Source organism: Mercurialis annua, linkage group LG5, assembly GCF_937616625.2.
Source record: "Mercurialis annua linkage group LG5, ddMerAnnu1.2, whole genome shotgun sequence".
Lineage (NCBI taxonomy): Eukaryota > Viridiplantae > Streptophyta > Magnoliopsida > Malpighiales > Euphorbiaceae > Mercurialis > Mercurialis annua.
The window spans coordinates 13,215,584-13,243,158 of NC_065574.1; the positions used below are offsets into that span (position 1 = coordinate 13,215,584).

General features: G+C 31.1%; 3 protein-coding genes across 3 annotated transcripts; 1 reads left to right on the forward strand and 2 right to left on the reverse strand.

Moving 5' to 3' along the window:
* Nucleotides 1-13,806: 13,806 nt before the first annotated feature.
* Nucleotides 13,807-14,988, reverse strand: LOC126682944 (zinc finger protein ZAT3). Its single transcript, XM_050378723.2, has one exon. The coding sequence runs from the start codon at nt 14,860-14,862 to the stop codon at nt 13,933-13,935; it is 930 nt and encodes a 309-aa protein (XP_050234680.1). The 5' UTR covers nt 14,863-14,988; the 3' UTR covers nt 13,807-13,932.
* A 3,846-nt stretch (nt 14,989-18,834) lies between these two features.
* Nucleotides 18,835-19,714, forward strand: LOC126681501 (uncharacterized). Its single transcript, XM_050377042.1, has 2 exons — nt 18,835-19,199; nt 19,243-19,714. The coding sequence occupies exons 1-2, from the start codon at nt 18,835-18,837 to the stop codon at nt 19,712-19,714; spliced, it is 837 nt and encodes a 278-aa protein (XP_050232999.1).
* A 1,323-nt stretch (nt 19,715-21,037) lies between these two features.
* On the reverse strand, nt 21,038-24,015 carry LOC126683318 (uncharacterized). Its single transcript, XM_050379173.2, has 4 exons — nt 23,852-24,015; nt 22,920-23,547; nt 22,735-22,818; nt 21,038-21,481 (listed from the first exon to the last, which is right to left on the reverse strand). Exons 2-4 carry the CDS (start codon nt 23,545-23,547, stop codon nt 21,384-21,386), a joined length of 810 nt encoding a protein of 269 aa, XP_050235130.1. The 5' UTR covers nt 23,852-24,015; the 3' UTR covers nt 21,038-21,383.
* Nucleotides 24,016-27,575: the final 3,560 nt, after the last annotated feature.

The following is a 27,575-nucleotide window of genomic DNA, read 5'->3' on the forward strand; positions in this document are numbered from 1 at the left end:
TCTATTTAAAAAAATCACCCTAAATTATCAATATTTATATTATTTGATAATAAGAAATATTAAAATGATTTTTTATACTATTAACTATTATGAAAATTTAATAAAGTAATAAATTAAGTATTTAGATAAGATTAACTATTATTTTTGTACTAAAAAAATTAGTAAATATTTTAATTACACTTTTGTTTTTAATTATCTTGATTTAAAAATTAAATATTTTACTTAGATCAAAGGAAGTAATATAATTACATTATTTTTACTTAAACATTTTAACATCTTTAGAGAAATGTACAAATATACCTCTAATATTTATCTCATGAATGAATATGCCCCTCGTGACATATTTGTCTTAAATATTCCCTCAATTTTTTTAAAATTATTTCCTTTTTATGGAATAAATAGTTAACACGGTTTTTTAAAAAGAGGCATAATTACGCTGTTTTTAAATATATTTTTTTATTTTCTTTTAGGAGCCTTTCAGCCAAAATAAACAGTAAATGAATTTATGGATGAAAAGCTCGTAAAAACAGATTGAAAGATCTTTGTTTCTTCTCTTCTTTTTGATTTTAAATTAATTTAGAATTTTATAATTCTAACTTATATTCTAGCATTTTTATTTGAATGTGTGTTACAAAAATCCAAATTGTTGATTTCTTTTCATTCTATTTTTTAATATGGGTGAGAATTAATTTACGGGGTTCATAATTTTAGTTATTTTTAACTATTTTTAATTCTTAGTATGGTTTTCTCTATGATTTATTTATTATTTATTTTCTTGTTATATATGGTTGTCATATCCTAAATTACTTTTGATGATGATAATGGTGATGATCATATTTTAAAAATAGTAATGTGGACACCTATTTTTCGGACTCATATTATGTGATAAGGATCTGAAGGTCCAATAATAATTTTTAGAAAAATACAACCGAGTAACGAGTTTATTAGTCCACTTGAAGATTTTATGGACTAAATTGATAGTTTACAACATAACTTGTCGTATGAACCGTAACTATAGTAAATAATCCATAAAAATTCAATAGATTTGAAGAAATGAGTTTCAGAAATCGAACTAATTCTAACGCCTTAAAGGTTTATGAATCAATTTGTACAAATAAAAAGTTTGAGATTCAAAAAGAACCACATTAAAAGAATTAGGCATGATTAGACCACATACTCCCTCCGATTCATCACACTAGAATTTTAAGAAAGTATTGATTGCTGCACCAAACTAATACTAAGTTAACTATTTCCTAAAAAAAAAAAAGGGAAAATCTATTTAGCCCGAAAAATTTGGACACAATTTGGCCCGAATGATGTTTCTGAAATTAATAATACTATGAGGGCATCCTTGCAAAAAAAAGAAATTATTTACTTATCTAATTGTTTTTCCCGACTTCCAATGCCACTAATTATTATTAAAGTAACACTTAAATACTAGCATTTTTCATTAATATGGTAAAATTATATTTATAGAAAAATTAAAACTGCCGACTTAATTTATTTGTTTTTTTCACATAATTTACTGTTATAAAAATGTTTAAAGAAGTTCATATTGGTAATAGGAGTATCTGAAGTGAGTATTAGATTTTTAGTTTTAGGGCCCGTACAAATTTAAATTTAAAAAATTAATATATAGTAAAATTTTAACTATAATATATTTTTCTCTTAACACATGTTTACAATGTTATACGAAATATAAGTAAAATTAATAAATAATAAAATTATTCTATAAAACTTCGAGAAAATTGTCTCATATATACAATTTAATATGATTACATCATTCTTTCTTAATTTAAATGATTAAATTATACTCACCTCAAAAATATCTATAAAACAATATTATTTATAAAAAAAAATTGCATTAAACTGTCCAAATTTATATATCTTAAATTTTTTCATCTACAAAAATTAAGAATTTTTTTAGCATAAACTTAAAATTTAAAAAGGACAAATTTGATTCAATTAATATTCATTATAAAGTATATATTTTTCTCATATGATAATCTCATATTTAACTAATTTATCTTCGAGGTTAAACCTTATAATGTTTTCAATGTAAGGCTTCAGTATAATTAAATATTTTAGGTTTAATAGAGTAAAAAATAATGAACTTTAGCGTGTTTTATAAATTTGATACGAACTTTTAATTTTGACAAATTAAACTTGAACTATCAGTTTTTTGCACTTTTAGACACCAAACAATTTTCCATTGGAAAAATGTTGATGTGGAATAATCATTATTCTAGTGTCTACATCAGCATTTTTCTGATAGAAAATTGCTCCGTGCTAAAATTAAAAAAGATTAAAAGTTGGTGTATTAATTTATTAAAATTAAAAGTTTGTGTTAAATTTAAAACACACTAAATTTTGTGATTTTTTATGCTATTAAGTCAATATGTTAATTAATATCTTTGTCTAATCTGTCAGTTTGGTTAAAATCGATAAAAACACAATGAATAATTAACGGAAAAATAATTATTGATTTATTCATCCAGTTTAGTTATTTTGAATGATTTGAATCTCGAATCAACTGGTAATTAAAAACTAAAAATTAAAATTTTAAAATTAAAAATTAAAATCTCACATGATTTGCCGGAAAAACCAACCACAAGTTGGAGACGACCAACGAAAATTCGACTAGTTGGAGAGAAATGAAAAGTCCATAAAAAACCAATTCGGCCTCTTTTCTCTATAACGAATGATTGATTGAAAGATGAATCCGAACGACTGGGGAATCAAAGAGATCAAAGAAATAGAATTAGAATGCAGAATCATAGAATATTCATCTTAATAAGAAATTATCAACAACATTCCTCTCGCTCCGTTCGAGTTCCATTTCATCTACCAGATGGTCGAGCAGCTCCTTTCTACGCCGACGAATGATCCACTAGTGAAACTAAAGGAGTAATATCCTCCTCATTTAAGTTATATGTTTGAGATCGCTGACTCTTTCATCACGCAACATTAGAGGACATAATTAGAAAGTCTAATATTTCTCATTCAAGTATGCAACTGAAATGGATGTTCGTAAAACGAGCTAATTTTTTTTGTACTAGCGATTGCATTTCGTCGAAATAGATCATTTGTTTAAAAAGCTTCGATCGTCTTCATTTTTCTTTCGGTTATCAGACCTATTCCATTCGATTTTCTTATCTATGAGTAAAGAAACACTTCCCATCTTTTTTTTTATAGAAAAACAGAATTTAAGAAATGAAATCCTGATTACAGACTAAAATGAAATTTGGAAGAGCAAGCGTTAAGATAATATATCTTTTATCCTAAACTCATCTACTGAAAAAGGACATAGATACTCCTTTCCGTAGAATTGTCCGCTTTGTCATTATCACATGAATTTAAAATTTAAAAAAGGCGAATTTGATTCAATATTCATATTTAACTGATTCGTCTTCAGGGTTAAACCTTAAGTAAGGTATTTAAAACGAACCTCTTTACATATAAAAAAATTAATTTTTTTACTACATTAATCTTTTTATGTCTTTTTTTTGAAAGATTATGTCTTTATTTAAATACATATTATTTAAATTGATTAGATTACATATTTTATAGTGAAAAAAATAAAATACATTGGGTATTATTTTTATTAATGAATTTTTATTTTATTGAATTCGAGTCAAATTCAAACATTTTATAAACTCAAGAGCTAGCTAGAATTTGATTTTGGCGTAATTCGGATTTAATTTGATCTTTTTTTTTTGAAAGTATTGTATTTGATTTAATTCGGAGTATTTGTTTTGGGCTCCTGAAGATTTGTAGACTAATTGTTGTTTGTCATTTTGATAATAATTGGAAACAGTAGTTTATCAATTATAGTCAAATAAATTACTTTATAGTGGGAATGTAAATTTCTATCGGAAATGTGTATATTATTAACTGCTCCATTTATCACAGAATTGAAAAAGGTTTTTTTACAATTCAATCTTACATAAGTCCTTATTTACAAATAGAACTAATATTCTGGTCATTTTGTGTCCACATTTTTCGGGCCATTTAGCACTGCCCAAAAAAAAAAATACTAAGTTAACTACAATTAAAAAAATTACAAATAATATATATTGTAATTAGTGATAATTATTGATGAAGAAAGAAAATAATTCTGGACATAGATGATTGTGCTAGTGGAGCCCAACAAGCCATATACATACAACTTTATTATTAATTTTTGAGCTTTTATACAAAATATGAAATTTTACAGCCCATTTACTTTTATACTGTTGAATTATAATCTCTACATTAAGCACCTTAAAAATCTACAGAACTAATTTTATTTATCAAAAATATATTTTATATACGGTTTTTAATTTTTTTATTTTTTTTATTTTTAATTTTTTTCTTCATCATTATATTTTTGCACTTAATATTTATTTTATATTTATTTTTTAATTTTTTAATTTTTTAACTCTTTATTTATTTTAATTTTTTTAACTGTTAACGTTTTTCGTCAGTTTTAATCTCAACATACTATCAACATGATATCGGCACAAATATTAACAACACTTAATAAATTGGATAATATTAATTTTTATAGCTTTTTTATATTAATTTTTACTTTTTTATCTTTATTTTTTGATTATAATCAACATATTTGTTGAATACCAAATATTTTATTTTATGTTTTATAAAGTGTTGTTTTTTTTTGGAAAAATTAACATAAAATCAACTTAATATCAACATAAAATCAACTATTTAATGTTATAATAATTCAACATCATTGTTTATATTTTTCACGAATGGTAAAATAAACACAAAATCAACATAAAATTAACTATATAATATTATAATAATTCAACATCATTATTTATATTTTTCACGAATAATAAAACCAAAACAATGTCAATTCAATATCAACAACGATCATCAACTAATCATGTTGTAAAATAAAAATACGCAGAAATATAATAAAACACAGTAGAAATGTAGAAATAACAAAAAATTATTTCATAAAGCCATAAAATTATTTTATACAACATGAAATTATATTCTTTATAGATAATATTTATACATGTTTAATGATAAAAAAAACAGTAAATAATGAACAAATTATAGATATGAAAACAGAAGAAGAAGAAGAAAAAAACTTCAGATCTGAAATTAAAACGATAAGAAAAATATGACAGTGAACGAAGGCAGAAGGATGGAGGTAGAACAACAGAGGCAGAACGACGACAAGAGCGGCGATGTCACGACCCAATTTATTGAGCCGCAACCGGCGCTTCGGAATGAGAGTGTTAGCTCCGAAACCCGTAGCAAGCTTAAATACGTAAAATAATTTTTCGCAAATATATCATATACACAAACAGAAGCAAATATATATATACTTATCTATATAACATATATTCAAATATTTACACTAACTATTCTGATAACCTCGTGGGCTCTAGTTACCGTACCATGTACGAACTGGCCTCACGGTACTATATACATAAGTTAGTGTATCTATCCATATCACCGGCATCTGGTGCCGTGATCAAAACACATCAAATGTAGCCTACAAAAAGATATAAACATAGACAACAAGTAAAATATAAAACTCAAAATATACTATTGTCAAGGCTACGACTCTGTCGACACATGACCACTACTACAGCATTACGGAAGTCAAAGAACTATACACATGCAACTGACTTCCGGATCCCAAAACTGGCTTCTAACTAGGTCCAAATACTAAGCACCTGAAAGACATCAAAAGTGAGGGGTCAGTATTTGGGAAAATACTGAGTGAGTTTGCATTTACTAACGGTATTGTTATAAAAACATAACATCGCATTTCAAATAAACATTAATATGAAAATACATATAAACAAGTATTTGATCTGTTCGAAACTAAAATCCTGAAACATGACACGACTTACAAATATTCAAATCATATTAATCCAAATGGTCAGACCCGGTAGTCTTCACACTCAACCACGTCGGCCGCGACCGATCTCTTAATCCCAAAGTGTGAGTCCAACTCACTAGATACGGGGTTCAGGTTAAACAATAACCGAGTTCTCGCTCGTATCGAATTTATTGTCCAACTTCGAAATTCATATTCATATCATACATGTATAGCAAATTATTTCTCATAATCAGACTCTTTAGACTGACTTGATTACTGGTGATCACACAGCCTATTGACACCCAATATGTAGTTAGTTTCTTCGGATCTCATACTAATTTCTCGTATATATACTTGATAGAAACATATAACATTTCAACAAATCATATATAATGCGATGCATATAAATAATACTCATATATATGAAATATAATATTAAATAAATTTAAATACATAATACACGAAAGTAAAGTGCAACTCACTATGACCGCTATCCAATCTATAATGAGGTCGATATGATGGTATGCCCGTACTAGCCCACGTCTATCGATCTCACTGCTCACTGACACGTCTGATAAAACGTTGAATAGTTAGACGTGAATTTTATGCTTTACATGTATAATACTTTTAAGTTCTAGGTATTAGTTTCATTTTTATTATTATTCATGTACTCGATAACCCTTAGTTGTATTTACGGCTTAGCGAATACTACTCTTCGTATTCGAGAATCGTATAACGTTCTTAACGTTTTTCGTTATCGTTAACTATCAAAAACGTCGAGTTTATTTGAAGACTTATGATTCTCGGGGTCCTTAATTCGTCTTTAGAGTCAAATATTCGAAAATGTCGAATACCTAGGTCGAAACACAGTCCGTGTGCACACTCGTGCAAGTTGGGTGCACGTTCATGCGCCTTAGAGGGTGCACGTTCGTGCAACCCTGGTGCACGTTCGTGCACGGCCCCCAGAAATCTGATTTTCGAGACTTTTCGACCATTCTGACGCCCCATGTACATAGAAGACACTCTATTCTATAAAACTCGTATTTTCTTTCTTCCAAAAACGCTTAATCGAGCTAATATCGATAAAAATCCAAAATTTTAACTTAATACTATATAAACAGCCATCTAATTCGAATTTAACACCAAATCTCGAGATTTTTACCTTGATTTGAAGCTTAGAATGCATAGAGCCTTCGATTTCGAAGAGATCGATACAAAATTCGCTTGAATCAGACGTCGAACGAAGAAACGGTGAAAAAATGTAATCGATCCATGTTTTTCTAACTCTCTGGATGCTTCTTCTCATCCTTATCTGATTTCATATTTCTCTTTACTTATAATTTAGCTAAAGGTTTGTTTTAGTCCTTCTTTTCTTTCTTTGTTATAAAATATCCCTTTAAACTTTTCTTTTGTTCGATTTAGTCCATAACTAAATCAATTAATACTTTAATCATAACGTATATATATTATTTATATCCAATAAATAATACGACCCGAGAATTTATACTTTCCCGTCAAAACTTATAATTTTCATTTTTGATCCGTAATTGGCTAAATTACTACTTTAGTCCCTAAACTTCATTTTGTGATTTTTCTTGACATTTTTCCTTTTAATTCCAATCTAACTTAGGAACTGAAATATAATATTAAATTTCTCACAATCAGCTTTTCCAAAACCGACCTACTAAAATGTATTTATCTTAATTTCTCGAAAATCTTTCTGTTATCACTCTGACAACTCAAAACTGAACACGTGATCCAATTAGATAATTAAATCTTTTGGGATATTACAGGCGAGGGCAAGAAAAAAAGAGAAGATGAGAATTAAAATCAGAAAAGTAAATAAAGAAGATAAGAAAGAAGATAAGGAAGAAAATAAAGAAAAATAAGAAAGTTCGTATAAAAGAAAATAATAAGCCCGTGTACAGTAGTTTTGCAAAATGAATCATGTCTTCATATAAAAGTAATAATGTGATAAATGTTGGTTGTTTATGAAAAAAGCCCTTAATTTTTTAGGAGAGTGCACATTAATTAAAAAATGAACATATAGTAAAAATAAAGACTTTTTGATATATGTATAGAGCTCTCAAACAAAAATACAATTCAGCAAACATACACATCAGTCTAAAGTAGAAAATCAAAAAGTAACAATCGATCTCAGTTTAATCTTTCATTTTAATCGTGATTGCCGATCTAATCACAAGCTTTATTAGCGGGATTGCCAGAAAATAAGCTAAGACCTCAAAACATTATTTTTGAAAATCTGATCAAAATAATCAATCATCGCATAAGTGTTTTTCACTGCAATTATTTCATTCAATCTGATTTGTAAACTAGTTTTGATGTTTTTCATATTTTTCGTGTTATTTAGATTCATTCTGGAATTGAAAAGGTTAATTCTAGTTGTTTTAATGTTTAATATTTTCAAGAATTTAATTATCAACTTCTAAGTGATTTAATCGCATGAAAATTAAATTAAACTAAAAAACAACGACGTATATATACCGAATATGTATACCGAATTTGCATTTTCTAAATCGTTGATAATTTAATTGTTTGCCAGTCAGTTACCATATGTGAAGTAATACCGAATCTGCACATTACTTCTGTTTTGAAGAATTCTTCCATTTTTGCTTTAGTTATTGTTAAGACTACCTCTACTTTAACTCACCTGGTGAAGAGTTCAATCGCAACGATTAGAAATTTTTTCTGGTTCTTACCTGTTTGGAAGGGTCTAACTATGTTCATCCCTCACATGACAAATCGCCAAGGGCTTTAAAAAGAGGCTTGTTGTTTGGGGGCCGATGACTGATATTGTCATGCCTTTGGCATTACTTTAATGTTTTAGCATCTTCCTTTATTTTTTGGCTAATAATAGCCTTAAAACATTGTCTTTCGTGCTGCGGTGCTAGCCCTTTTCATGGGTCCCGCATATTCCATCATGAATTTTTTGCAAAATAAACTTTCCATTTTTGACGATACACGTTATTTCAACTATGAATGGGTCAAGGAGGTTGCACTTATAGCAAGTAATCATCAAAACGGCTCAATCACCGAAAGATCACATAAATAGCAAACATCCGCAATTTCATAAATTTTCAAATTCTAGTTATGCTCCACTATAAAAATTATTTTCCGGAATAAAATATTTAAATATAATATTTTAGACTTTCTAAAACTCCCTTTTCAAATCAAGAGCGTCTTACCCTTGTTTCAGATGAAATTCCCATTTCGAGGTCTGAGCCGAAATCTCACTAAAACAACGATTTTGCCAAAATCTCGAGAAGACATAAAATTCTAAAAATCATGTTTCATCTGAACCATTATAAACAACATATTTTCAAAATCTCAATAAAATCCGAAAATCAACGGAATACCATTTTGCACAAAAACGCCTTTAAAACCGATTTAGAGCATAACCGACTCAATGTAACTTATGAAACCAAACCAAAACATATATTCAATCAAATATATTTTAAAGCAGCCCGTTAGGGTAAAAATTCACATATTTAGAAAATACAAATTGGTCTCTCAAATTGCAAAAATAACAATTTAGTACCTAAATTTTCATTTTTTCCAATCATACCAAAAGCATGCTAAACTCATAAATACATAAATATTAGCCCGTAACATATTTTCCAGCAACATTTAACATATCCAAATCTATCAAAATATATCAATTTAGTCCAAATTACACACTAAGCTTATAAACTCTGCTATTTGGAGGTTCAAATTCTTTTGCCCCACGCATAATTAACCTAAATTAAGTAAAATAAAGCATGTAATCAATTCTTAACACGGTTAACCCAACATGCATCATATATTCAGAAATCGTAACCTTATGAAATTAACATGCATGTCCAAATTGATGGTGAAAAAGGCATAATCCATCTTCAGGTTCCTGTACTTTTGACTTTTTCTTTACTTGGTCACTGATCTATTTTACTTGTTTAGTTAGTCCTTATATTTTTCACTTTTACTTTACTTAGTCCCTATACTTATATTTTCGTCTAAATTCTTTGTAAATTTGTTATTTACTTAGTCCTTTTTGAAGTTTTATTTTTTGTTTACTTCCCTAATCTACTGTTTAAGGACTAAATCATTGTGAAATTTGATCGTAGAAGGACCAAGTAAATATAAAGTGAAAAGTACAATGACTAAATAAAGATTCAAATTAGAGCAGGATCAAGTAAACAAAAAGTAAAAAGTACAGGAATCTCCTCAGATTCAGCCGGTGAAAAATGGCAAAGGAATCATTGAGCATGATCAACACAACATATGGCATGATAATCAACCAAAAATCCATCAAAAAAATCAACCAATATAACATGCAACTAAGAAATCATATAATTCAAAAATCAACTAACCCTTTGAAGTCAAAAAAAACTCATAATATAGCTTAAGAAAGATTGAAAATAATCTCTTTGAAAAAACCCAAGTGATCAACTATGTCGCATGCATGATGCTCTTCTAAAATCTTGATTAAGAACTCCCAAGAATCATGAAAAGACTTCAACTTCACAAGGTTAAGCTGAGGATCAAAAGTTTATGTAAATTTTGAGAGAAAACTTCTTTTTGCAGTTGTGAAATTCGAGTGAAATGAATTTAAAAACAATTTTTTTATTTTAAAAACTACATAAGAGAGACGATCATCCAAATTATGGACGATCGTCAAAAAATTAAAAAGCAAACGATCGTCTAAACTTTTTAGAGGATCGTTCAACACCAAAAACTCACTTTTTAAAATTGGACGAAACTCAAAAATACAAAAGCTTCAAAACATGATTAAAACTCTATATGCAACTATGCATGTTAAACACTCAAAACTCGAATCAAACCATATACCAAGCATCACACTAATCAAATTCAACACATAAGATATCGAAAAGAGATTTTATATCTCCCCCTTTTAAAATAATTTTTTCTCGAATTACAACTCAAGCCAGAAAAAAGAAATACCTCACGCAAATAAAAACGGATAACGGTTTCGCGTATCAGATTCTGTCTCCCACCCTACGTACGCTCTTCGACCGAATGATTACGCTATAGAACCTTGACCATCAGAATTTCCTTATTTCACAACTTATGAACTTGCGTATCCATTATTTGAACTAGTTCTTCCTCGTAAGCCAAATTTTTATTAATATCGACACTCTGAAGTATAATCACTTGTGAAGGATCTCAAATACACTCTCGCAATATCGAAATGTGAAACACCGGGTGCACTTGCGACATATCCGGAGGTAACGCCAACTTATAAGCTACTGATCCGACACGTTCAACAATCTCATAAGGCCCCACAAACGTCGGTGCCAACTTATCCTTCTTACTAAAACGTACAACTCTCTTCATTAGAGAAACTCGCAGAAATACGAAGTGACCAACCTGGAACTTAACGTCTTTTTGCTTAGGATCAGAATAACGGTTCTGTCTGTTGAACGCCGTAACCAACCTTTGTTTGATTATCGGGACTTTTTCTGAAATAATCTGAATAATCTCCGCTCGTGATAGTTTACGCTCATCGACTTCCTCCTAACAAACTTGAGATCGACACTTACGTCTATACAAATCAGCATACGGTACCATCACGATACTTGAATGATATCTGTTATTATACAAAAACTCAATTAATTACAAGTAGATATCCCAACTACCGCCAAAATCGACAACACATATCGCATATCTTCAAAAATTTGAATCGTCCTTTCGGACTAGCCATCAGTCTGAGATGAAAAGGTTTACTGAAATCCAAACGCATACTTAACACTTCCTGCAACGCTTTCCAAAAACGGGACGTAAATACAAAACCTCTATTAGAAACGATAAAAACAGGTACTCCATGTAAGCACGCAATTTTGTCGATATGCAACCTTGCCAACTTTGATGTCTTATACGAAATCTTAATCGGGATGAAAGGAGCCGATTTAGTCATATGATCAACGATTATCCAAATAGAATCAAAATCTTGTTGAGTACGCGGAAAACCGACCACGAAATCCATGACATCCTCTCCCATTTCCACTTAGGAATAGGAAGTGGTTGTAGATAACCTAACGATCTTCGATGTTCTAACCTCACTTGTTGACATGTCATACACTTTGAAACAAATTATGCTAAGTCTTTCTTCATTCAACTCCACCAGTAAACACTTTTCATATTGTGATACATCTTAGTGGATCCACGATGAACACTATACATTGATTTGTGTACCTCTTCCAAAATCGGTTGTTTCAAGTTCTCAATGTCTGGTACACAATCTAATACTGTGTTTTAACACACCATCAACCAAAACAAAATTTGAATTATTCCCTTAGTACACCTCTGACATGATTTTCCTTAACTGGGGATCCTCAGCTTGTAGAGTTTTAATCCGCTCAACCAAAACAGGTCGCACTTCCAACTGTACCACAAGATCTCCCGAAAATGAAATCTGAAAACAGAAACCATCTCATTGTGTCAAAATAAGTAAACCGATAATAAATTAAAATTACTTGTTAAAATTATGTTGTGTCCACATGCTTGATTGGCATTCTCTACTTCCCAAGAAAGGATAACTGAAATCCACTACACGGGCACGGAAAACAACACCATGTATAAGAATAATACTTGAGCATAATTAGGAAACAGATATGACATTGACCTCCCCTTAAATTAGCAGGAATGCTATCCAACAAAGTATTTAGACTGTTTTTTTTTATAATTAGGGAAAGGAAAGCGCTTGTGGGAGAATTTGAACCCACGACCTTGGCATTTGCTGCCCATCGCTTATAACATTTGAACTACAGCTCGTTGGTAAGTATTTAGACTGTTAAAAAACATTTAACTGAAAGCTAACAAGTTCACAAATGTAAATACATCAAAATAGATGCAATCCTACAATACAATGTAAGGAATGAGACATTACATTTTAAGTATGCAATAAAATGACATCCTAAAACAGTTAGCTTATCTTCTTAAGCTACATTAATTCAACTTAAGAAGATTAGATAGCAATGTTCTGCTTCCCGCATCTTGCCACAATCTGTTAATTTTTCCAGAAGATGAATAACATATCAAAATAAACATCGGCAAATAAATATAATCATCTAAATTGTAACTTTGTAGAATCCAGTCTAAATTCTGATGAACTCAAATCAGATTTAATAAAAAAAATCAAGTCAATCAACAATTTATAAATTTGAATTTAATAACCGTTTTGACTTTTTAAAATAAAGTGAGAAATGATCGAAAAAGACGAGCCATCGAGCAGCGACGCAAGAGAAAAAAGCCATTTGATGGTTTGGAGCTCTGTAAAAGGCTTGGATATATATCGATCACCTATCCGATCCCGATGATGTTGAAGTGGTTCTTCAAGTAAAAAGCTTTTTCGATTGTTAGTTTGTTACCAGTTATAACAAAACGTATTATTGCAAACAAAAAGTTTAGTTTTGCAACTTTAAAAAGTCAAACCGTAAAAATCAACTCATTTTAGTTCATTCATATTATTCATTTTGGTCGATTCGTATATTGTCAAAATTTCTCCAATTCTTTCTCTCATTCGAACTTATTTGTCCTTCCTATTAAATAAATCAAAATTAATTATAATAACTTGATAAGGCCAATTAATCAGTTTTATTTAAAATTTTGATCCCAGTAAACTAATTAAATAGGTTAACTCTAGCTAAAAATCAAGTCCAAACGCTTCCTTTCATCAATTGATGTAATTAAGAAATATATCTTTAAATATCCTTATTTTCTGACCAAAACAATCATTAATTTATCAACTACATCATTAAATAACAGTATCAAATAACTTGTTCATACAGCAGTGGCATATTCTATGTAACATCACAAAATGAGTTCACTCACTATCATCCAATTAATCATCATAAACAATTGATAAAAAAACAATTGAAAATTAATTAACAATCACAAGTCAAAAGTGTGCTTGTTTATATAATCAAAAAACATAAATGTAAGTCAATATATATTAATGAGCATGCTTCCCAATTTGGAGCAGCAGCAATAACAACAACAGATTAACAAGTATACAAGAATTTACTACCAACACTACAATACAAGTCAGCATATACCTATTTTACCAAAGCTTTTCAAAGCCCTAATTTCAAATCTAGAGTGAGATGAGAAGAAGAAATTTCATGATCTCCAATTGGTGGAGGCAAATTTAGGTCTAACCCACAAATCTCCTTACAATTTGAAGGCTCTTGAATTTCCCCTTTCTCCCAATGGCACCTTTTATGCCCTCCAAGAGCCTGTCCACTTGAAAATACCCTTAAACAAATACTACATTTGTGCCCTAAAACCATCAGCATCTCATCATCTTCATTATTATTAACATGATGATCATCTTCACCCATTTCATCACTACTTCTAGTTATAGCAAAACAGCCCTTCACATTCTTATGACTCGCCCTGTGCCCGCCCAACGCTTGGTGCGACCCGAACACTTTCTTGCAACTCGAACACTCGAAACGGCAGTTCATTGCATGATCTTCTTCCTCACCATGCAAATTATTACCACACTGATCACCAGAAGTGTTAGTATTAGTATCGGTGTTGGATAATAGCAACAAACAAGCCGCCACTTCGTGATCTTCTACGCTCATCAGTACGAGTTCTTCTTCTTGTATTCGATGACTACTACTTGAATCCGACGGTTTCCGATGATTAGGCGGGGGATTAATGCCGCGCCATTGTCGTTCCGGGTGACATCTCATGTGGCCGAAGAGCGCTTTCCATGACCAGAACTTCTTACCGCACTCGGTGCAAGGACGAGTGATCTTAGGCGCAGAAGGGTCGGGTTTTTTCGGCTTCGAAATAATATTCCCAGTACTGCTACTACTGCAAATAATGCTGGCACTAGCAGTAGCCAAATGGGACGAAGAAGGCTCGATTTTGATCAATTTGGTTCGCTTTTTACGCATTTTTTGACGGTGGTGGTGATGATTATAAGCAATGGGAAGTGAAGAAGATGAAGGGAAATAGAAATCGGGGTCGGAATCGGCGTTGTTGTTGGTCATTTTGGTGGAGAGAAATGTAAGAAAATGAAGCGGTGGAGATGAAAAACGGAGCAAAAAAATGTGAGAGTGGAGGAGAAGTTGGTTTATGTAGTGAAAGTGCAGTTTAGAAACGGTTACTAAAAGAGAGGAGAATGTGAGACAAACAAACAAACATTTTCAAATTTAATTGAAGGCAGTTTTTTTGGTTGTGGGAGTGTCTTATGTTGTGCTTATCCGTACAATTTGAAATTACTGTTTTGTCACCAACTAACTTGTTTTATCATATTTATTTCAATTTAAAAAAGGATTATTATCGTTTAATTTTTTTTATTAAATGAATAATATCAGTTCATGAGAAATTAAATTGAACAATATGAATGACTTTCCTAGCTTTTTACCATATTTTGAGTGGGATTCTAGGTTTGGTTCAAACACATCTAATATTTATAAGGAAAAAAATGAACCGAAACGGATTCGATAAAAATATTGAACATTTGAAACTGAATCGAAATGAATAAATCATTTTCAATTTATATTTTTTAAAATTCAACTTGATATAGTTTAGTTCGATTTGTATTACTTAAATTGATTTAAAATGTTTTTACCACTATAATCAAATCAAGTCGGAAAATGAAATTTTGGGATAATTTTAAATCAAATTTATCAATTAAATTCAATTAATGGGTTTTAGTTCATTTTTGCACTTCTCCAAGTACATGCACCACACTGAATATATTTTTAATTGTTTTACACTATAGAGCTAAGAAATAATTTAGCTTCATATTATCTACAATAGATTTAGGGATATTTATGTTTTTAATTATACGATGAAATAATACGACTCTCGGCTACGTCACTTTTGGGAAGATAATTAAATAATGCTAGTAGGGGTAAAAGTGGAAAGTGGAGAGCACTACTTACATGTTCTTATCAGTTAGTTGGTGACATATATGAGAATGAAAGAATTGATTGTCTTAATCCCTAATTCAGTTTATTCATAAAAATTTGGCAGAAAAAAAAAGTTTATTCATAAAATTTAACTTGCTTAAAAACTTTACCTCCTCTACTTCACTAGCAGTTAACAAAATTTAGGAATGAAACTCCATCGGTCACATAAAAATAGAAAAAACAGTGTGTTCGTAGAATTAATTTTTTTTATTAATTATGATTAATTTATTACTATAATACTCTTTAGATTATTTAAGAGTAAATTATTATGGAGCTATTACATTTAACGCTCATACAACATAATTATGATGGTATTTTGATAATTTTATTTTAAATTAACATTAAATGTGAGTATTTTTATTTTATTTTTGTGGGACAAAAAAATGACTATTTTTTTTATCTTTACGGAACAGAAAAAGTAGTAAATATAAAATTTAATGGAGGTTAAATCTAGATTGACAGAAAATTAGACATGAACAAAAAATTAAGAATGGTATAAAAAAAGAAAATTTGGATCCGCCAATGCCTAAGCTCAAGCATAGATATGTGACAAAAAATGGCTCAACGAGCAAGTACATTTAGATATTTTTTATTATTATTATTTTTTAATTATAACCAGAACAAAAAATGAAAACTGAAACTCTCAAATTTCGAACTATACGGGACAATAACAATTTTATTTAGAGGTGACAAGTTGACAAAATTCACAAACCTTCTATTCTATGTCATATTATCAAAAAAAAAAAACTATGTACATGTCGCTTGAAAATAGAAACTCTCCCATAAAAATAAACGAAGGATCACTTTACCCTCTGAACTTGGCGCAAAATATGAAAAATGTTCAAATTAGCAAAATGAGATCACTTTTACTTTAAATTTAGCAAATTTTGTACAACACTCCGTCCCCATTCTCACCTAAGAGAGTGAAATACACTCACTAGTTTTGATAGTGGTTTCATTTTACCAAGGTGGTTTTTGATAAAAAAAAAGTGTTAAATGGTTTTAAATTTTTTTGAACATTTTAAATTAATACCTAATAATTAGAAAAAAAAAAACAATTTCACCCTTTTAATAATAAACTTAAAATAACAAATTAAACCTCTAATTTATTTTATTTTTACATTTTTTTTAATTTATATAGATATTAATAATTTCATAAAATCAAAAACCATAAAAATAATTTATACACTTAAAATTAAAATCGACCACTCAGATTAAATTTTTTTATTTTCGAGCAAAAAACATTTAGTTCTTGCTGCTCCGATGACGAGAAGTAAAGTATTAAAATGGAGATACGTAATTAACAAATTGATTTTTGATAATTGGAACAAATAATAGCACTATTTAATAAATTTTAATTTTGATAGATTAGCGGAATAAATAGCATGGGGATAGGTTATTTTAGTAGTAGTATTTGGTCCCTTGTTTTGTGATGAGGTGGGGATATTCTACTAAGATTTTCTTACTACTATATAGGATGAGAAACACGTGACAGGTGGCACATTAATGAATGAAAATGATTCGTTATCTAGTAACCCATCATCTAGAATAACATCTTGAGTTGGTGGGATCTCCTCTGTGACCGATTGATTCGCTTTCGTAGTCTCTTTAGCAGTATTAGGGTTCGTCTTCTTCCCCTGTTTCCTCGCCATAAGGGAGACGGCGTAAGTTAGCAACGTGCGCCGAGAGAATTAGGAGAGAGAAAATGAGCCATCCTTCTAACTTCTTAGTCAAGCTAGCACCCTTTGTTGGGGTCAAATGAACAGCAAGATGAATCTGAATCTGAGAGTTTGCAAAAAGATCAGATGGAGTCTATTGAAGGGGAAGTTAAGAGTAATAAGCAGGAAGATAAGAAATGGGCAGGTCTGCTGAAAACGAATCGTATGAGGGAAGATGGAGGCTCCTTAAAGTATATTCCTCCTGTAGTCAGTAATGGAATACGTATCGCTAAGGTGTGCGAGGAGGATACCTTGGAAGAAGAAGAACGATGGAAGTTTGCTTTACTAGGGTGTGTCTATGGATTAAACCCTAAGTTTTACAAATTCCAAAATTTCATCAAGAATAGATGGAATAAAATCGGTTTATTAGAGTTTCACCAGATAAAAACCAATCTCTTTGCCTTTGTGTTTGAATCTGAACATAGCAAGTTAAAAGCCATGGCTGATGGGCCAATTACTTTTGACAAGCATCCCCTGATTTTACAAGAATGGAGAAGAAATATGTCTTTTGATATAGATGAAGTTGTGTCAGTTCCAGTCTGGGTGAAATTTCCTCAGTTGCTGTGGGAGTTTTGGAACCCTAACTCTTTGAGTTCTATTGCAAGCACCCTAGGTAAGCCTTTATTTGCTGATAAATGTACCAGAGATAGAACTAGGCTTTCCTATGCTAGAGTGTTAATTGATATGAATTTAAAAGGGATTTTTCCAGATGTTGTTGTTATTGAGGACAGTAACGGGGAACAATATACTCAATATGTAGAATATGAGTGGAAACCAATTCTGTGTGAAGTTTGTAAGAAGCTTGGTCACAGGAATTGTGAACAGAAGCAAATATGGCTTGCCAAAGCCTCCAACAAAGAAGCAACCCAGGCTGTCTCTAGTGCAGAAGCCATTCCTGAAGTGCAATCTGTTACTATTATGGACTGCAGAATCCCCACCTGCTAGTGTGCCTAATAGTAATGTCAAAACCCCTGTTAACATGCCTACTACAGGCAATGTTCATACTCCTCCCATAACTCAAGAGGATGGTTTTCAACTGGTTACCAACAGGAAACAGAAAAACAAGAGTATAGCCAAAGAAAGTGTTGTGGAGAATATACAGAACATTAAAAGTAAAGGTATGGTTAAAATGCATAATATCGAAAGACTTCCAACCAAGAGGCTTATTAAGCCCTTGGATAGAGGCAAATGAAGTTTGCTAGCTGGAACATCAGTGATAAGGTTAAAGTTCAATGCTGTGATTCCTCTGATCAAATCATCCATTGCAGAGTGGATTTAGAGAATTATACCTTTATGTGGTCTGTGGTTTATGGTTCAAATCATGTGAATGAGGAAGAATTTATGGAAAAAGTTGATTGACATCTCCAAAGATATCCAGGGAGATTTTGATGCTGTTTTAAATAACAACGATAGATGTGGTGGTAATGAATTAGACGAGGAGCATGCTATTGAGCTCCAAAATTGTGTATCTGCTGCAGGGCTCTTTGAGTTGAGAAGTATAGGTTGCTTCTACACTTGGAACAACAACCAATTGGGAGATAACAGAATATGGAGAAGACTGGACAGAGTCTTTTCAAATGGCAACACTAGTGAAAACCATAATGTCTATTTTGAGGCTTTACCAAATGGCATTTCAGATCACAGTCCCATAATTACTACTATCCAGGATAACCAATACAGGGGTAAAAAAAAGTTTTAGATTCTTCAATTTCTGGACTATCCATCCTGAGTTCAGGGATATTATTGAAGAAGAGTGGAGTAAAGATTATAATGGCTACTGGATGTTCAAAATTGTCCAGAAGCTTAAGTCTATCAGTTACAGACTGAATCAGTTGAATAAACAGCATTACTCAAAGATATCCCAGAAAGTTAACAGATATAAAGTCATTCTTGATCAGCTCCAAATTGACATTCAAAAAGACTTGGGTAACAGCTTTCTTATTGATGAAGAGAGAGCTATGGCTATTCAGTTAAAGAATATGCTTAGATGTGAGGAAAGTTTTTACAAACAGAAATCAAGAATTCAATGGCTTAATCTAGGCGACTCCAACACCAAGTACTTTCACAACTCTATCAAGCAAAGAAGAGCTATGAATAGTATTCCTTTAATCAAGTTGGATGATGGCAGGATTATCAATTCTCAGAAAGATATCCTGGAGGAAATGACACGGTTCTACACGAATCTTGTATGGAAAAACATTTTGTAGAAGAAAGCGAATTAATGTTGCTAATATGAATGAACTAATATTCATGTATTAAAGATGTATATAGAATGTATTATTTCTATAATTCTTATAATTTTATCTTACTTTTTATTTATATAAGTAATACATACTATAACTAGAATTAAGTGAAACAAAAAGAAAAAAAAGAAAAAATTATATTTGTTTTATAATTAGTTAGCAGTACAATTACAATAATTTTAGGTCTAATTATTTAAAAACCACCCAACTTGTAATATTTTTTTTCGTTTATACTATGACTTAGGAAAAAGTTCAATGAACAAAGGATCAACGGGCCCCCTGAACTTGTGACACGGGGTCATCTAACCCAATTTATACCTTTTTTGAGCAACTAACACCAAAACTCTTTATTTTTGGGTCAATAACCCCATAATTTATATTTTTATTTCAAAAATGAATTTAGGATAATTATATCGCAACAATTAGAAAAGTACCTAATTACTTTTTTTGCATCACTCACCTCTGATTTGTACTTTACGCATTTTAAAAATACAATTATGGGATTATTCGACTCAAAATTGAAAATTTTTGGGGTTAGTTGCTCAAAAAAATATAAATTGGGTTAGATAATCCTGCGTCACAAGTTTAGAGGGCACGTTGACCTTTTGTTCAAAATTTAATTATACCCTATTTTTTATTTCTATGTTTCATCTCTACCCTAAAGTGTTAAATTAACCTATTTTTCCTGAATTTAAATTAATCCTTCATTTTTAATTTTTATTCTAATAAAACATTAATATCACTAATCGTACAAATACACCTTCTTCTTTAACAAAATTTAAATAACAATAATAATTATTTATATAATTTTTTTAAATTAATTTTTTTAAAATAAACTCCAATCATCGGATCGGAGCTCCTTCTCCGATATGCAGCAGCAGCTCAAAACACCCTAATTCCCCATATTCAATTCGGACAACCACAACTCCATAAAAGCGAAATTAAGTTAAACCTATTTCAATTTGCACCTCATAATGAAATTCAATACGAATTCGATCGTGCCCCTCCCAAACAAGTAAGCACTCATCTTTCTTGCAGGTTGAAAGCTAAGCTCAAGCATGGATATGTGACAAAAAATGGCTGAAACATGGATACGCGCAAGTAAATTTAGATCTTTTTCTTATTGTTATTATTTGATTATAACCTGAACAAAAAATCAAAACTGAGACTATCAAATTTCGAACTATACGGGACAGTAACAATTTTGTTTAGAGGTGACAAGTTGACAAGTTCACAGTCATTCTATGTCCATGTCGCATGAAAATAGAAACCCTCCCATAAAAAATATTGAAACAGAAACCAGCAAAATGATACCATTTACAAGAATATATGTCAAAGTTTCCGTCTCTCTTCCGAAAACGAAGGTAGAATGTTGGAACATAGAGCTTTACAAGTTTTCGTACAACATAAAGTGTCGCTAGTTAGATGTCTAAACGAGAAGAATGAAACATGCTTTACACAACTAGACTACAGTGCGACCATTAACAACTTCTAATGCTACAAAATGGAGATAATACAAACAATAGAGCGGTTAGGATTAAAGAAAGCGAAGGAAGGTATGGTAGAGTTAAAGCTGATACCTCCAGACAACTTTCGATCTTCGGCAAAAGAGTGAAAATATACAATATTCGTATTATTTTACTGCCTCTCCTTGAGAAGTTGTGGGTGCTTTAGTTTTCTTCATAACCTTTCCCAACACATTTAGAACACCAACTCGTTGCACTTCTTTTGCTGTATAAATAGATATGGAGATCACATTGTGAGTATTAGCTGAATTTCATTATCTGCATATAAAATATGTATAACCTGAACCAAATTTCATTAACGTAATTATTACCGACTATACCAACTTTTTCACCCAAGTATGTTCACTGAGAACATGATAGTTTAATGTCATTGAAAAATTCAGACAACAATGATTTACAAGCAAACATGCAGAACACACCAAGCAGCAGTATAAATATAGGTATAACTGCTAAAAATTTCTCAAAATATTGATATGCATAACCTGAACCAAATTTCATTAATGATACTTACAAACTTTCAACTGAAAACATGCACACTTTGTCTAAATAACAATTAACTGATTGGCCATAAAATGATAATCTAATGGTTTGGCCATCTTCCGACTTGGCTTCACTTAAAAACAGCTGCGCTAAATCAACTTGTATGAATTTTCCATTTTTTGCCCCGCCGTCACACAAACAGTAAATTCAAGTCGACATATAAATAAATTTAAATAAAGATCTAGTGAGCACGCAACAAGGATGACTAAGGTCTCTCTCAGTCTCTCTTTCCCTAACAAACACGCGCGCGCGCACATATAAAAAGAAGTATATCAACACTTTGCATCACAGACCTGTACTGAGTGACACGTAAGAAACCCATACCGCCAAAGACAGAAAGATTAAGGAAAGGAAATGGAAAAATGTAAAGAGCCTCCATGATGCAGTTAGCAATGTGCTTGGCTCCTAAACTGATCTACTGAAAAATTCTGAACAGAATTCTGTAGCACTGTTGCAGGCTGCAGGTAGTGCTTTCTACTGTACCCATGGCATCATCATTATAAGCTGACAAATGAGACCCAAATTCACATAATTATTGATCCCATGAAGAACAACATCCCCCTCTCTTTTCCTCTGTCCTCAACACTAGCTCTCCCAAAAAAGGAAAAATGAGAAAACAAAAAAAAGGACCAAAATAAGAGAGTGCCTACGGTCTAACGGTAAGGTCACTTAACTTCAGGGACACTTAAATGAAATCCATTAGACAAACAATTATGAAAATGTAATTGTATCTTAGGAAATGAAGTTTACAGCAGTTTATATCTACAAGCTAGATCTTTTCACACTCATCATATCTTGTTTTCTGTGCATGAAACAAATATATCACACATACATAAAAAAATTTGCAAAATATTTGATTGTTATTACTCTTGAAACATCTTACATAGGGTCAAGGGCATAGAACGCAGTGAACGTTACCTTCTTCCAGTGAAAGTTGAATAGATCGCTTCTCCAACTCAACGGCATGTCTGCTAAGTTCCACTGATGAAAGTGAACGAAGTACTAAAAAAGAAGAAAAGTAAAATACAAATCATCAATAAAAAAATTTGCAGTAAGTTAAATCATCTCATAGAGGTATCTATCTCAATAACTAAAAGACATACTCTGTACATAATCCTCCTGCTCCGAGTCATCTAATTTCTTGAGTAGAATTTGTAACTGATGAAACCGCTCTTCCCAGTTTAGACTTTTCGGTCCCTTCAGATTATTCAACAAAGAAACAGCAGCACTGACATGATTATGATTGGGCTGTATTGGAGCAAACCTTGTACTATGGTTCCCAACAGAAAGCGGAACTGAAGTGTTTCCAGACGCACTTATCAAGGCAGGCACATGCATAGGCGCATATGCTGAAAAAGAACTAACTTTTCCCTCCTTTAACTGCAGTTTTGGTTGATTGATCTCCTCTACATCAACACTTCTGCCGTCACAAACACTGCCCTTACCCGTTTCTGCCTCAGATTTCCTTCGAACATACACAAGCTGAGCATTCGCAGCATTACTATTTGGAGATTGCTGATGAGGAGGGCTCATCGGGCTATTTGGAGGAGGCGAGGGTCTCTTGGCACCAACAACTTTAACAACAGAAGAATCCGTAGCTTTGGAGATTCTATTTTCATTCTGCACGTCTCTCAAGGCCGTCTTCTTCACTACGACAGGAATCTGCTTATCACGACCAGACACATTTGAATCCTTGTTGCTGATGCCATACTCACCAGCTTGCTGAACCATCTGAACAAAAAAAAACGTTTAATTCCGCAATTAAATGAAGTCATCCTTAATCCAATCAACTCTAAACTGAATTTAATTGCAAATGGAATGAACTCTCAAGCAAGAATTACAGCCAATTGAATTCCACATTTTGCCTAATAAATTATAATTACAGCAAAACATTAACAAGAAATAATTGCTCATTCAACTTATAATGAAACCAGATGCTAAAAAAGAACATGAAAATTCAAAAGAAAAGTATGTAAATTATATCAAGAATTGAACAATATCAGACTGTATAATTAGCTAAATGTGAAGGATTTACCTGTATTTTTGGCGATGAAATTCGCGAAAATGAGGATTTTTCGTCACTGTGTCGGTTAGGGCAAAACCAGATTCATGCGGGTTTTCTTCGAGATTTGCTTGGTTTTGAAGATAATGGAGAAAGTGTGCTTTTGGTACCTAAATATATGTTATGAGGCAAAACAACGAGAACAATGGATTTTATTTGAAATTAAACACAGCAAGTATATACTGTAGAAGAAAGGGTCAACGCGCCCTCTGAACTTGTAACACGGGGTCATCTAACCCAATTTATACCCTTTTAAGCAACTAATCCCAAAACTCTTCATTTTTAGGTCAAATAACCCCATAATTGTAGTTTTAAAATGCGTAAAATACAAATCGGAGATGAGTGATGCAACAAAGTAATTAAATACTTCCCTAATTGCTGCGATATAATTATGCTAAATCTATTTTTTGAAATAAAATTAAAATTTATGGGTCATTTGACCAAAAAATAATGAGTTTTGGAATTAGTTATTCAAAAAATATAAATTGAGTTAGATGACCTCGTCTTACAAGTTCGGGGGGCGCATTGACCCTTTTTTCATATACTGTATGTCTATAATTGTTCAGTTACAACTCTGGCCAATTACTTTTAGGCAAAAGGTACAGATTAGTCTTTGTGGTCAGAATTTAAAAATATTTAGACCTTTAAAAATTTTATTTTTTAAAAATAAAAAATTTCAAATAAGCCATTATAATTAAATATTAAAACATTGAACAAAGAGTCAATGCCCCCTAAACTTATGACACGGAGTCATCTAATCCAATTTATACTTTTTTGAGCAATTAACACCAAAACTCTTCATTTTTTGGTCAAATAACTCCATAATTGTATTTTTAAAACACGTAAAATACAAATCGGATGTGAGGGATGCAAAAAAAGTAATTAGATACTTCCCTAATTGTTGCGATAGTATCCTAACTTTTTCTTTTGAAATAAAAATATAACTTATTGGTTATTTGACCCAAAAATGAAGAGTTTTGGGGTTAGTTGTTCAAAAACATATGAATTGGGTTAGATGACCCCGTGTCACAAGTTCAGGAGGCGTGTTGACCCTTTATTCTTAAAAACATTTAATCACATATAGTTAAAAATTAAGACATTTGACTTATAGTCTACTATAATTTTAAAAAAATAAACTACTTTTATTATTATAAAATTATTTTAAATTGGTGATTACTATTTTTATTTTTATGAATTATTTTTAATTTATTTTACAATTAAAATTTTATTTAAAGTTATTTAAAATATTTTTTTATTTACAAAAAATTAATATATATATATATATATATATATATAATATTTTTTGACCAGATAGCAATTGTAATAATTTCGGAAAATAGAAGTGTTTAATGTGTGTCAGACATAAATAACAGACTTTGCTAAAACAACTTCTAAAAAGAAGGCTATAAGAACCTTTTAGCCACTTCATGAGCCATCCAATTACATGTTCGCTTAACATATGCAAAGTGGCAAGTAATAAACGACAATGATAAGCAACACTATCAAGAATTATGACTTTTATTACTGATGGTATTGTAGAAACCTAATTTTCGAACTGGTAAAAAATGATAAGGGACTGAAGTGTCCAATGATGATTTGTAGAGAAAGTCATCTGAATGACGAGCTATCAATTTGCTTGCTGGATCCAAACAGGCGTAATCAATGCATAGCTGCAAAATTGGAGGATTAAAGCGTAATTAGTCGTGAAGAGCCTATAAAATTTCAAATAGATTGTAGTCTAAATCCATAAATTGGACTAACTGCAATATCTTAAAAGTTTATGGCCAAATTTACAAGTTTGACGGACTGAAATTGACCATACCCAAATCCATAGGACCCTAGGAGACTTTTTAAGCACTTTCAAACACTAAAACTGACTTTTAAGCACACTTTACTTGAATTCAAATTTAATTAATTAAATAGAGTTTTTTACTAATCCAAACTCTAAAAAGACTTATCACTTAACACACTTGCGCATTCCCAACCAAACTCAACCCCTAGCTAACTTTAGGTTTTCCTCATCCCTATAAATACTACCTTTAGACAATCTGCCCAAAGGTCGAAAAAAATTGGTCAGACCAGAAGCATAAAAATTCGAACCCTAACCCTAGAAAAACAAAGAAAAGGTGACGATAGATCCAAAAGCTGCTCACTGCATTTTCTTTGGATACGCACATAATAATACTTCTTATCGATTTCTTGTGTATGAATCTAAAAACCCTAAAAATACACAAGAGCACAATTATAGAATCTAGAAATGTATTGTTTTTGAATATATATATATCCTAAAAAAATTCATAGAGAAAAGAATAAATTTATCTATACTTAGCTATGTGTCAATGGATGAATGTGAAAATGATCAGGGTGAATATAACAAAGAAAGTAAATTTGATGATGAACTTAAATGTAGTAAACGTGCAAGCATAGACAAATATTTTGGTCCATATTTTCTAATATATTTGCTAGTATGTGAACCTCAAAACTTCAAGGAAAATGATTGTTTTAAGGTCCTTTATAAAAAAGGGCATTTTAGTTGATTTACCTCGAGGACGTAAACAATTAGGTTGCAAATGGATTTTCAAACAAAAATCAAAAGTAGATGGAACAATTGATAAGTATAAAGCCAGACTTATAATTAAAGGTTACAAACAACATAAAGGCTTTTACTACTTTGATATGTATTCTCCCGTGACAAGAGTAACTTCCATAAGGATGATACATTTTATTGCCGCACTGTGAAAATTAGAAGTACATTAAATGGATGTGAAAACAGCTTTTCTTTATAAAGATTTAGAAGAAGAAATCTACATGGAAAACCCTGAGGGTTTTTCTGTTCCACAATAGGAGAAGAAAGTCTGTAAATTGGTGAAATCGTTGTACGGTTTGAAACCAGCACCAAAATAATGGCATGAAAATTTGGTAATGTCATGTTAGCAAATGGTTTCAAAATAAATGAGTGTGATACATGTGTGTATCTTAAAGACAAAAAAAAATTATGTCATTTTATATTTTTATGTTGATGACGTGCTCATTATTGGTAGTGATGAAAGAAAGTTAATATGTTAATATCAAGATTGGACATTAAAAATTTGGGACTAGCTGATGCGATATTGGGAATAATAATCACAAGAATATCAAAAGGTATCCTATTAAGTCAGCCACGTTATGTTGGAAAAATTATTGAGAAAATCAACAAAGATGATTCTAGTATTATAAGTACACCGTTGAATTTACATCTAACAAAGAATAGAGATGAAAATATCTCTCATGTGAAGTATTTTAGAATAATTGAAAGTTTGATGTACTTAATAAGTTGTATTAGACCAGACGTTTCCTATGCATTTAGTAAACTCAGTAGGTATATGAGCAATTCAGGTATTGATCATTGGAAAACAAATACCAGAATACTAAAGTATTTACAGCGCACTCGTGAATTTGGACTGCATTATACCAGATATCCAACGGTTCTTGGAACATAGTGATGCAAATAAGATATTTGATATAAAAGACTATAAGTCTACTAGTGGATACGTGTTCACACTAATAGGGTCAACCGTGTCATGAAAATCTTCAAAACAAAGTGTGATTTCCATATCCACTATGGAATTTGAGGTTTACTGCGTTGGCTAAATCCATAGAAGATGTTGAATGGTTACATCTGTTCTTAGAAGATATACCAGGATGGCTGAAGCCAATG

Excerpts from the sequence above, each read along its gene's own strand:
- LOC126682944 (XM_050378723.2), bottom strand. The coding sequence starts at position 14,862 with ATGACCAACAACAACGCCGATTCCGACCCCGATTTCTATTTCCCTTCA.
- LOC126683318 (XM_050379173.2), bottom strand. The coding sequence starts at position 23,547 with ATGGTTCAGCAAGCTGGTGAGTATGGCATCAGCAACAAGGATTCAAAT. Across the intron at positions 22,819-22,919 it reads GCAGGAGGATTATGTACAGA|TACTTCGTTCACTTTCATCA; the intron begins GTATGTCTTTTA and ends CTTCTTTTTTAG. Across the intron at positions 21,482-22,734 it reads TCAACTTTCACTGGAAGAAG|CAAAAGAAGTGCAACGAGTT; the intron begins GTAACGTTCACT and ends CTATTTATACAG.
- LOC126681501 (XM_050377042.1), top strand. The coding sequence starts at position 18,835 with ATGAGGAAGAATTTATGGAAAAAGTTGATTGACATCTCCAAAGATATC. Across the intron at positions 19,200-19,242 it reads CAATACAGGGGTAAAAAAAA|GGATATTATTGAAGAAGAGT; the intron begins GTTTTAGATTCT and ends TCCTGAGTTCAG.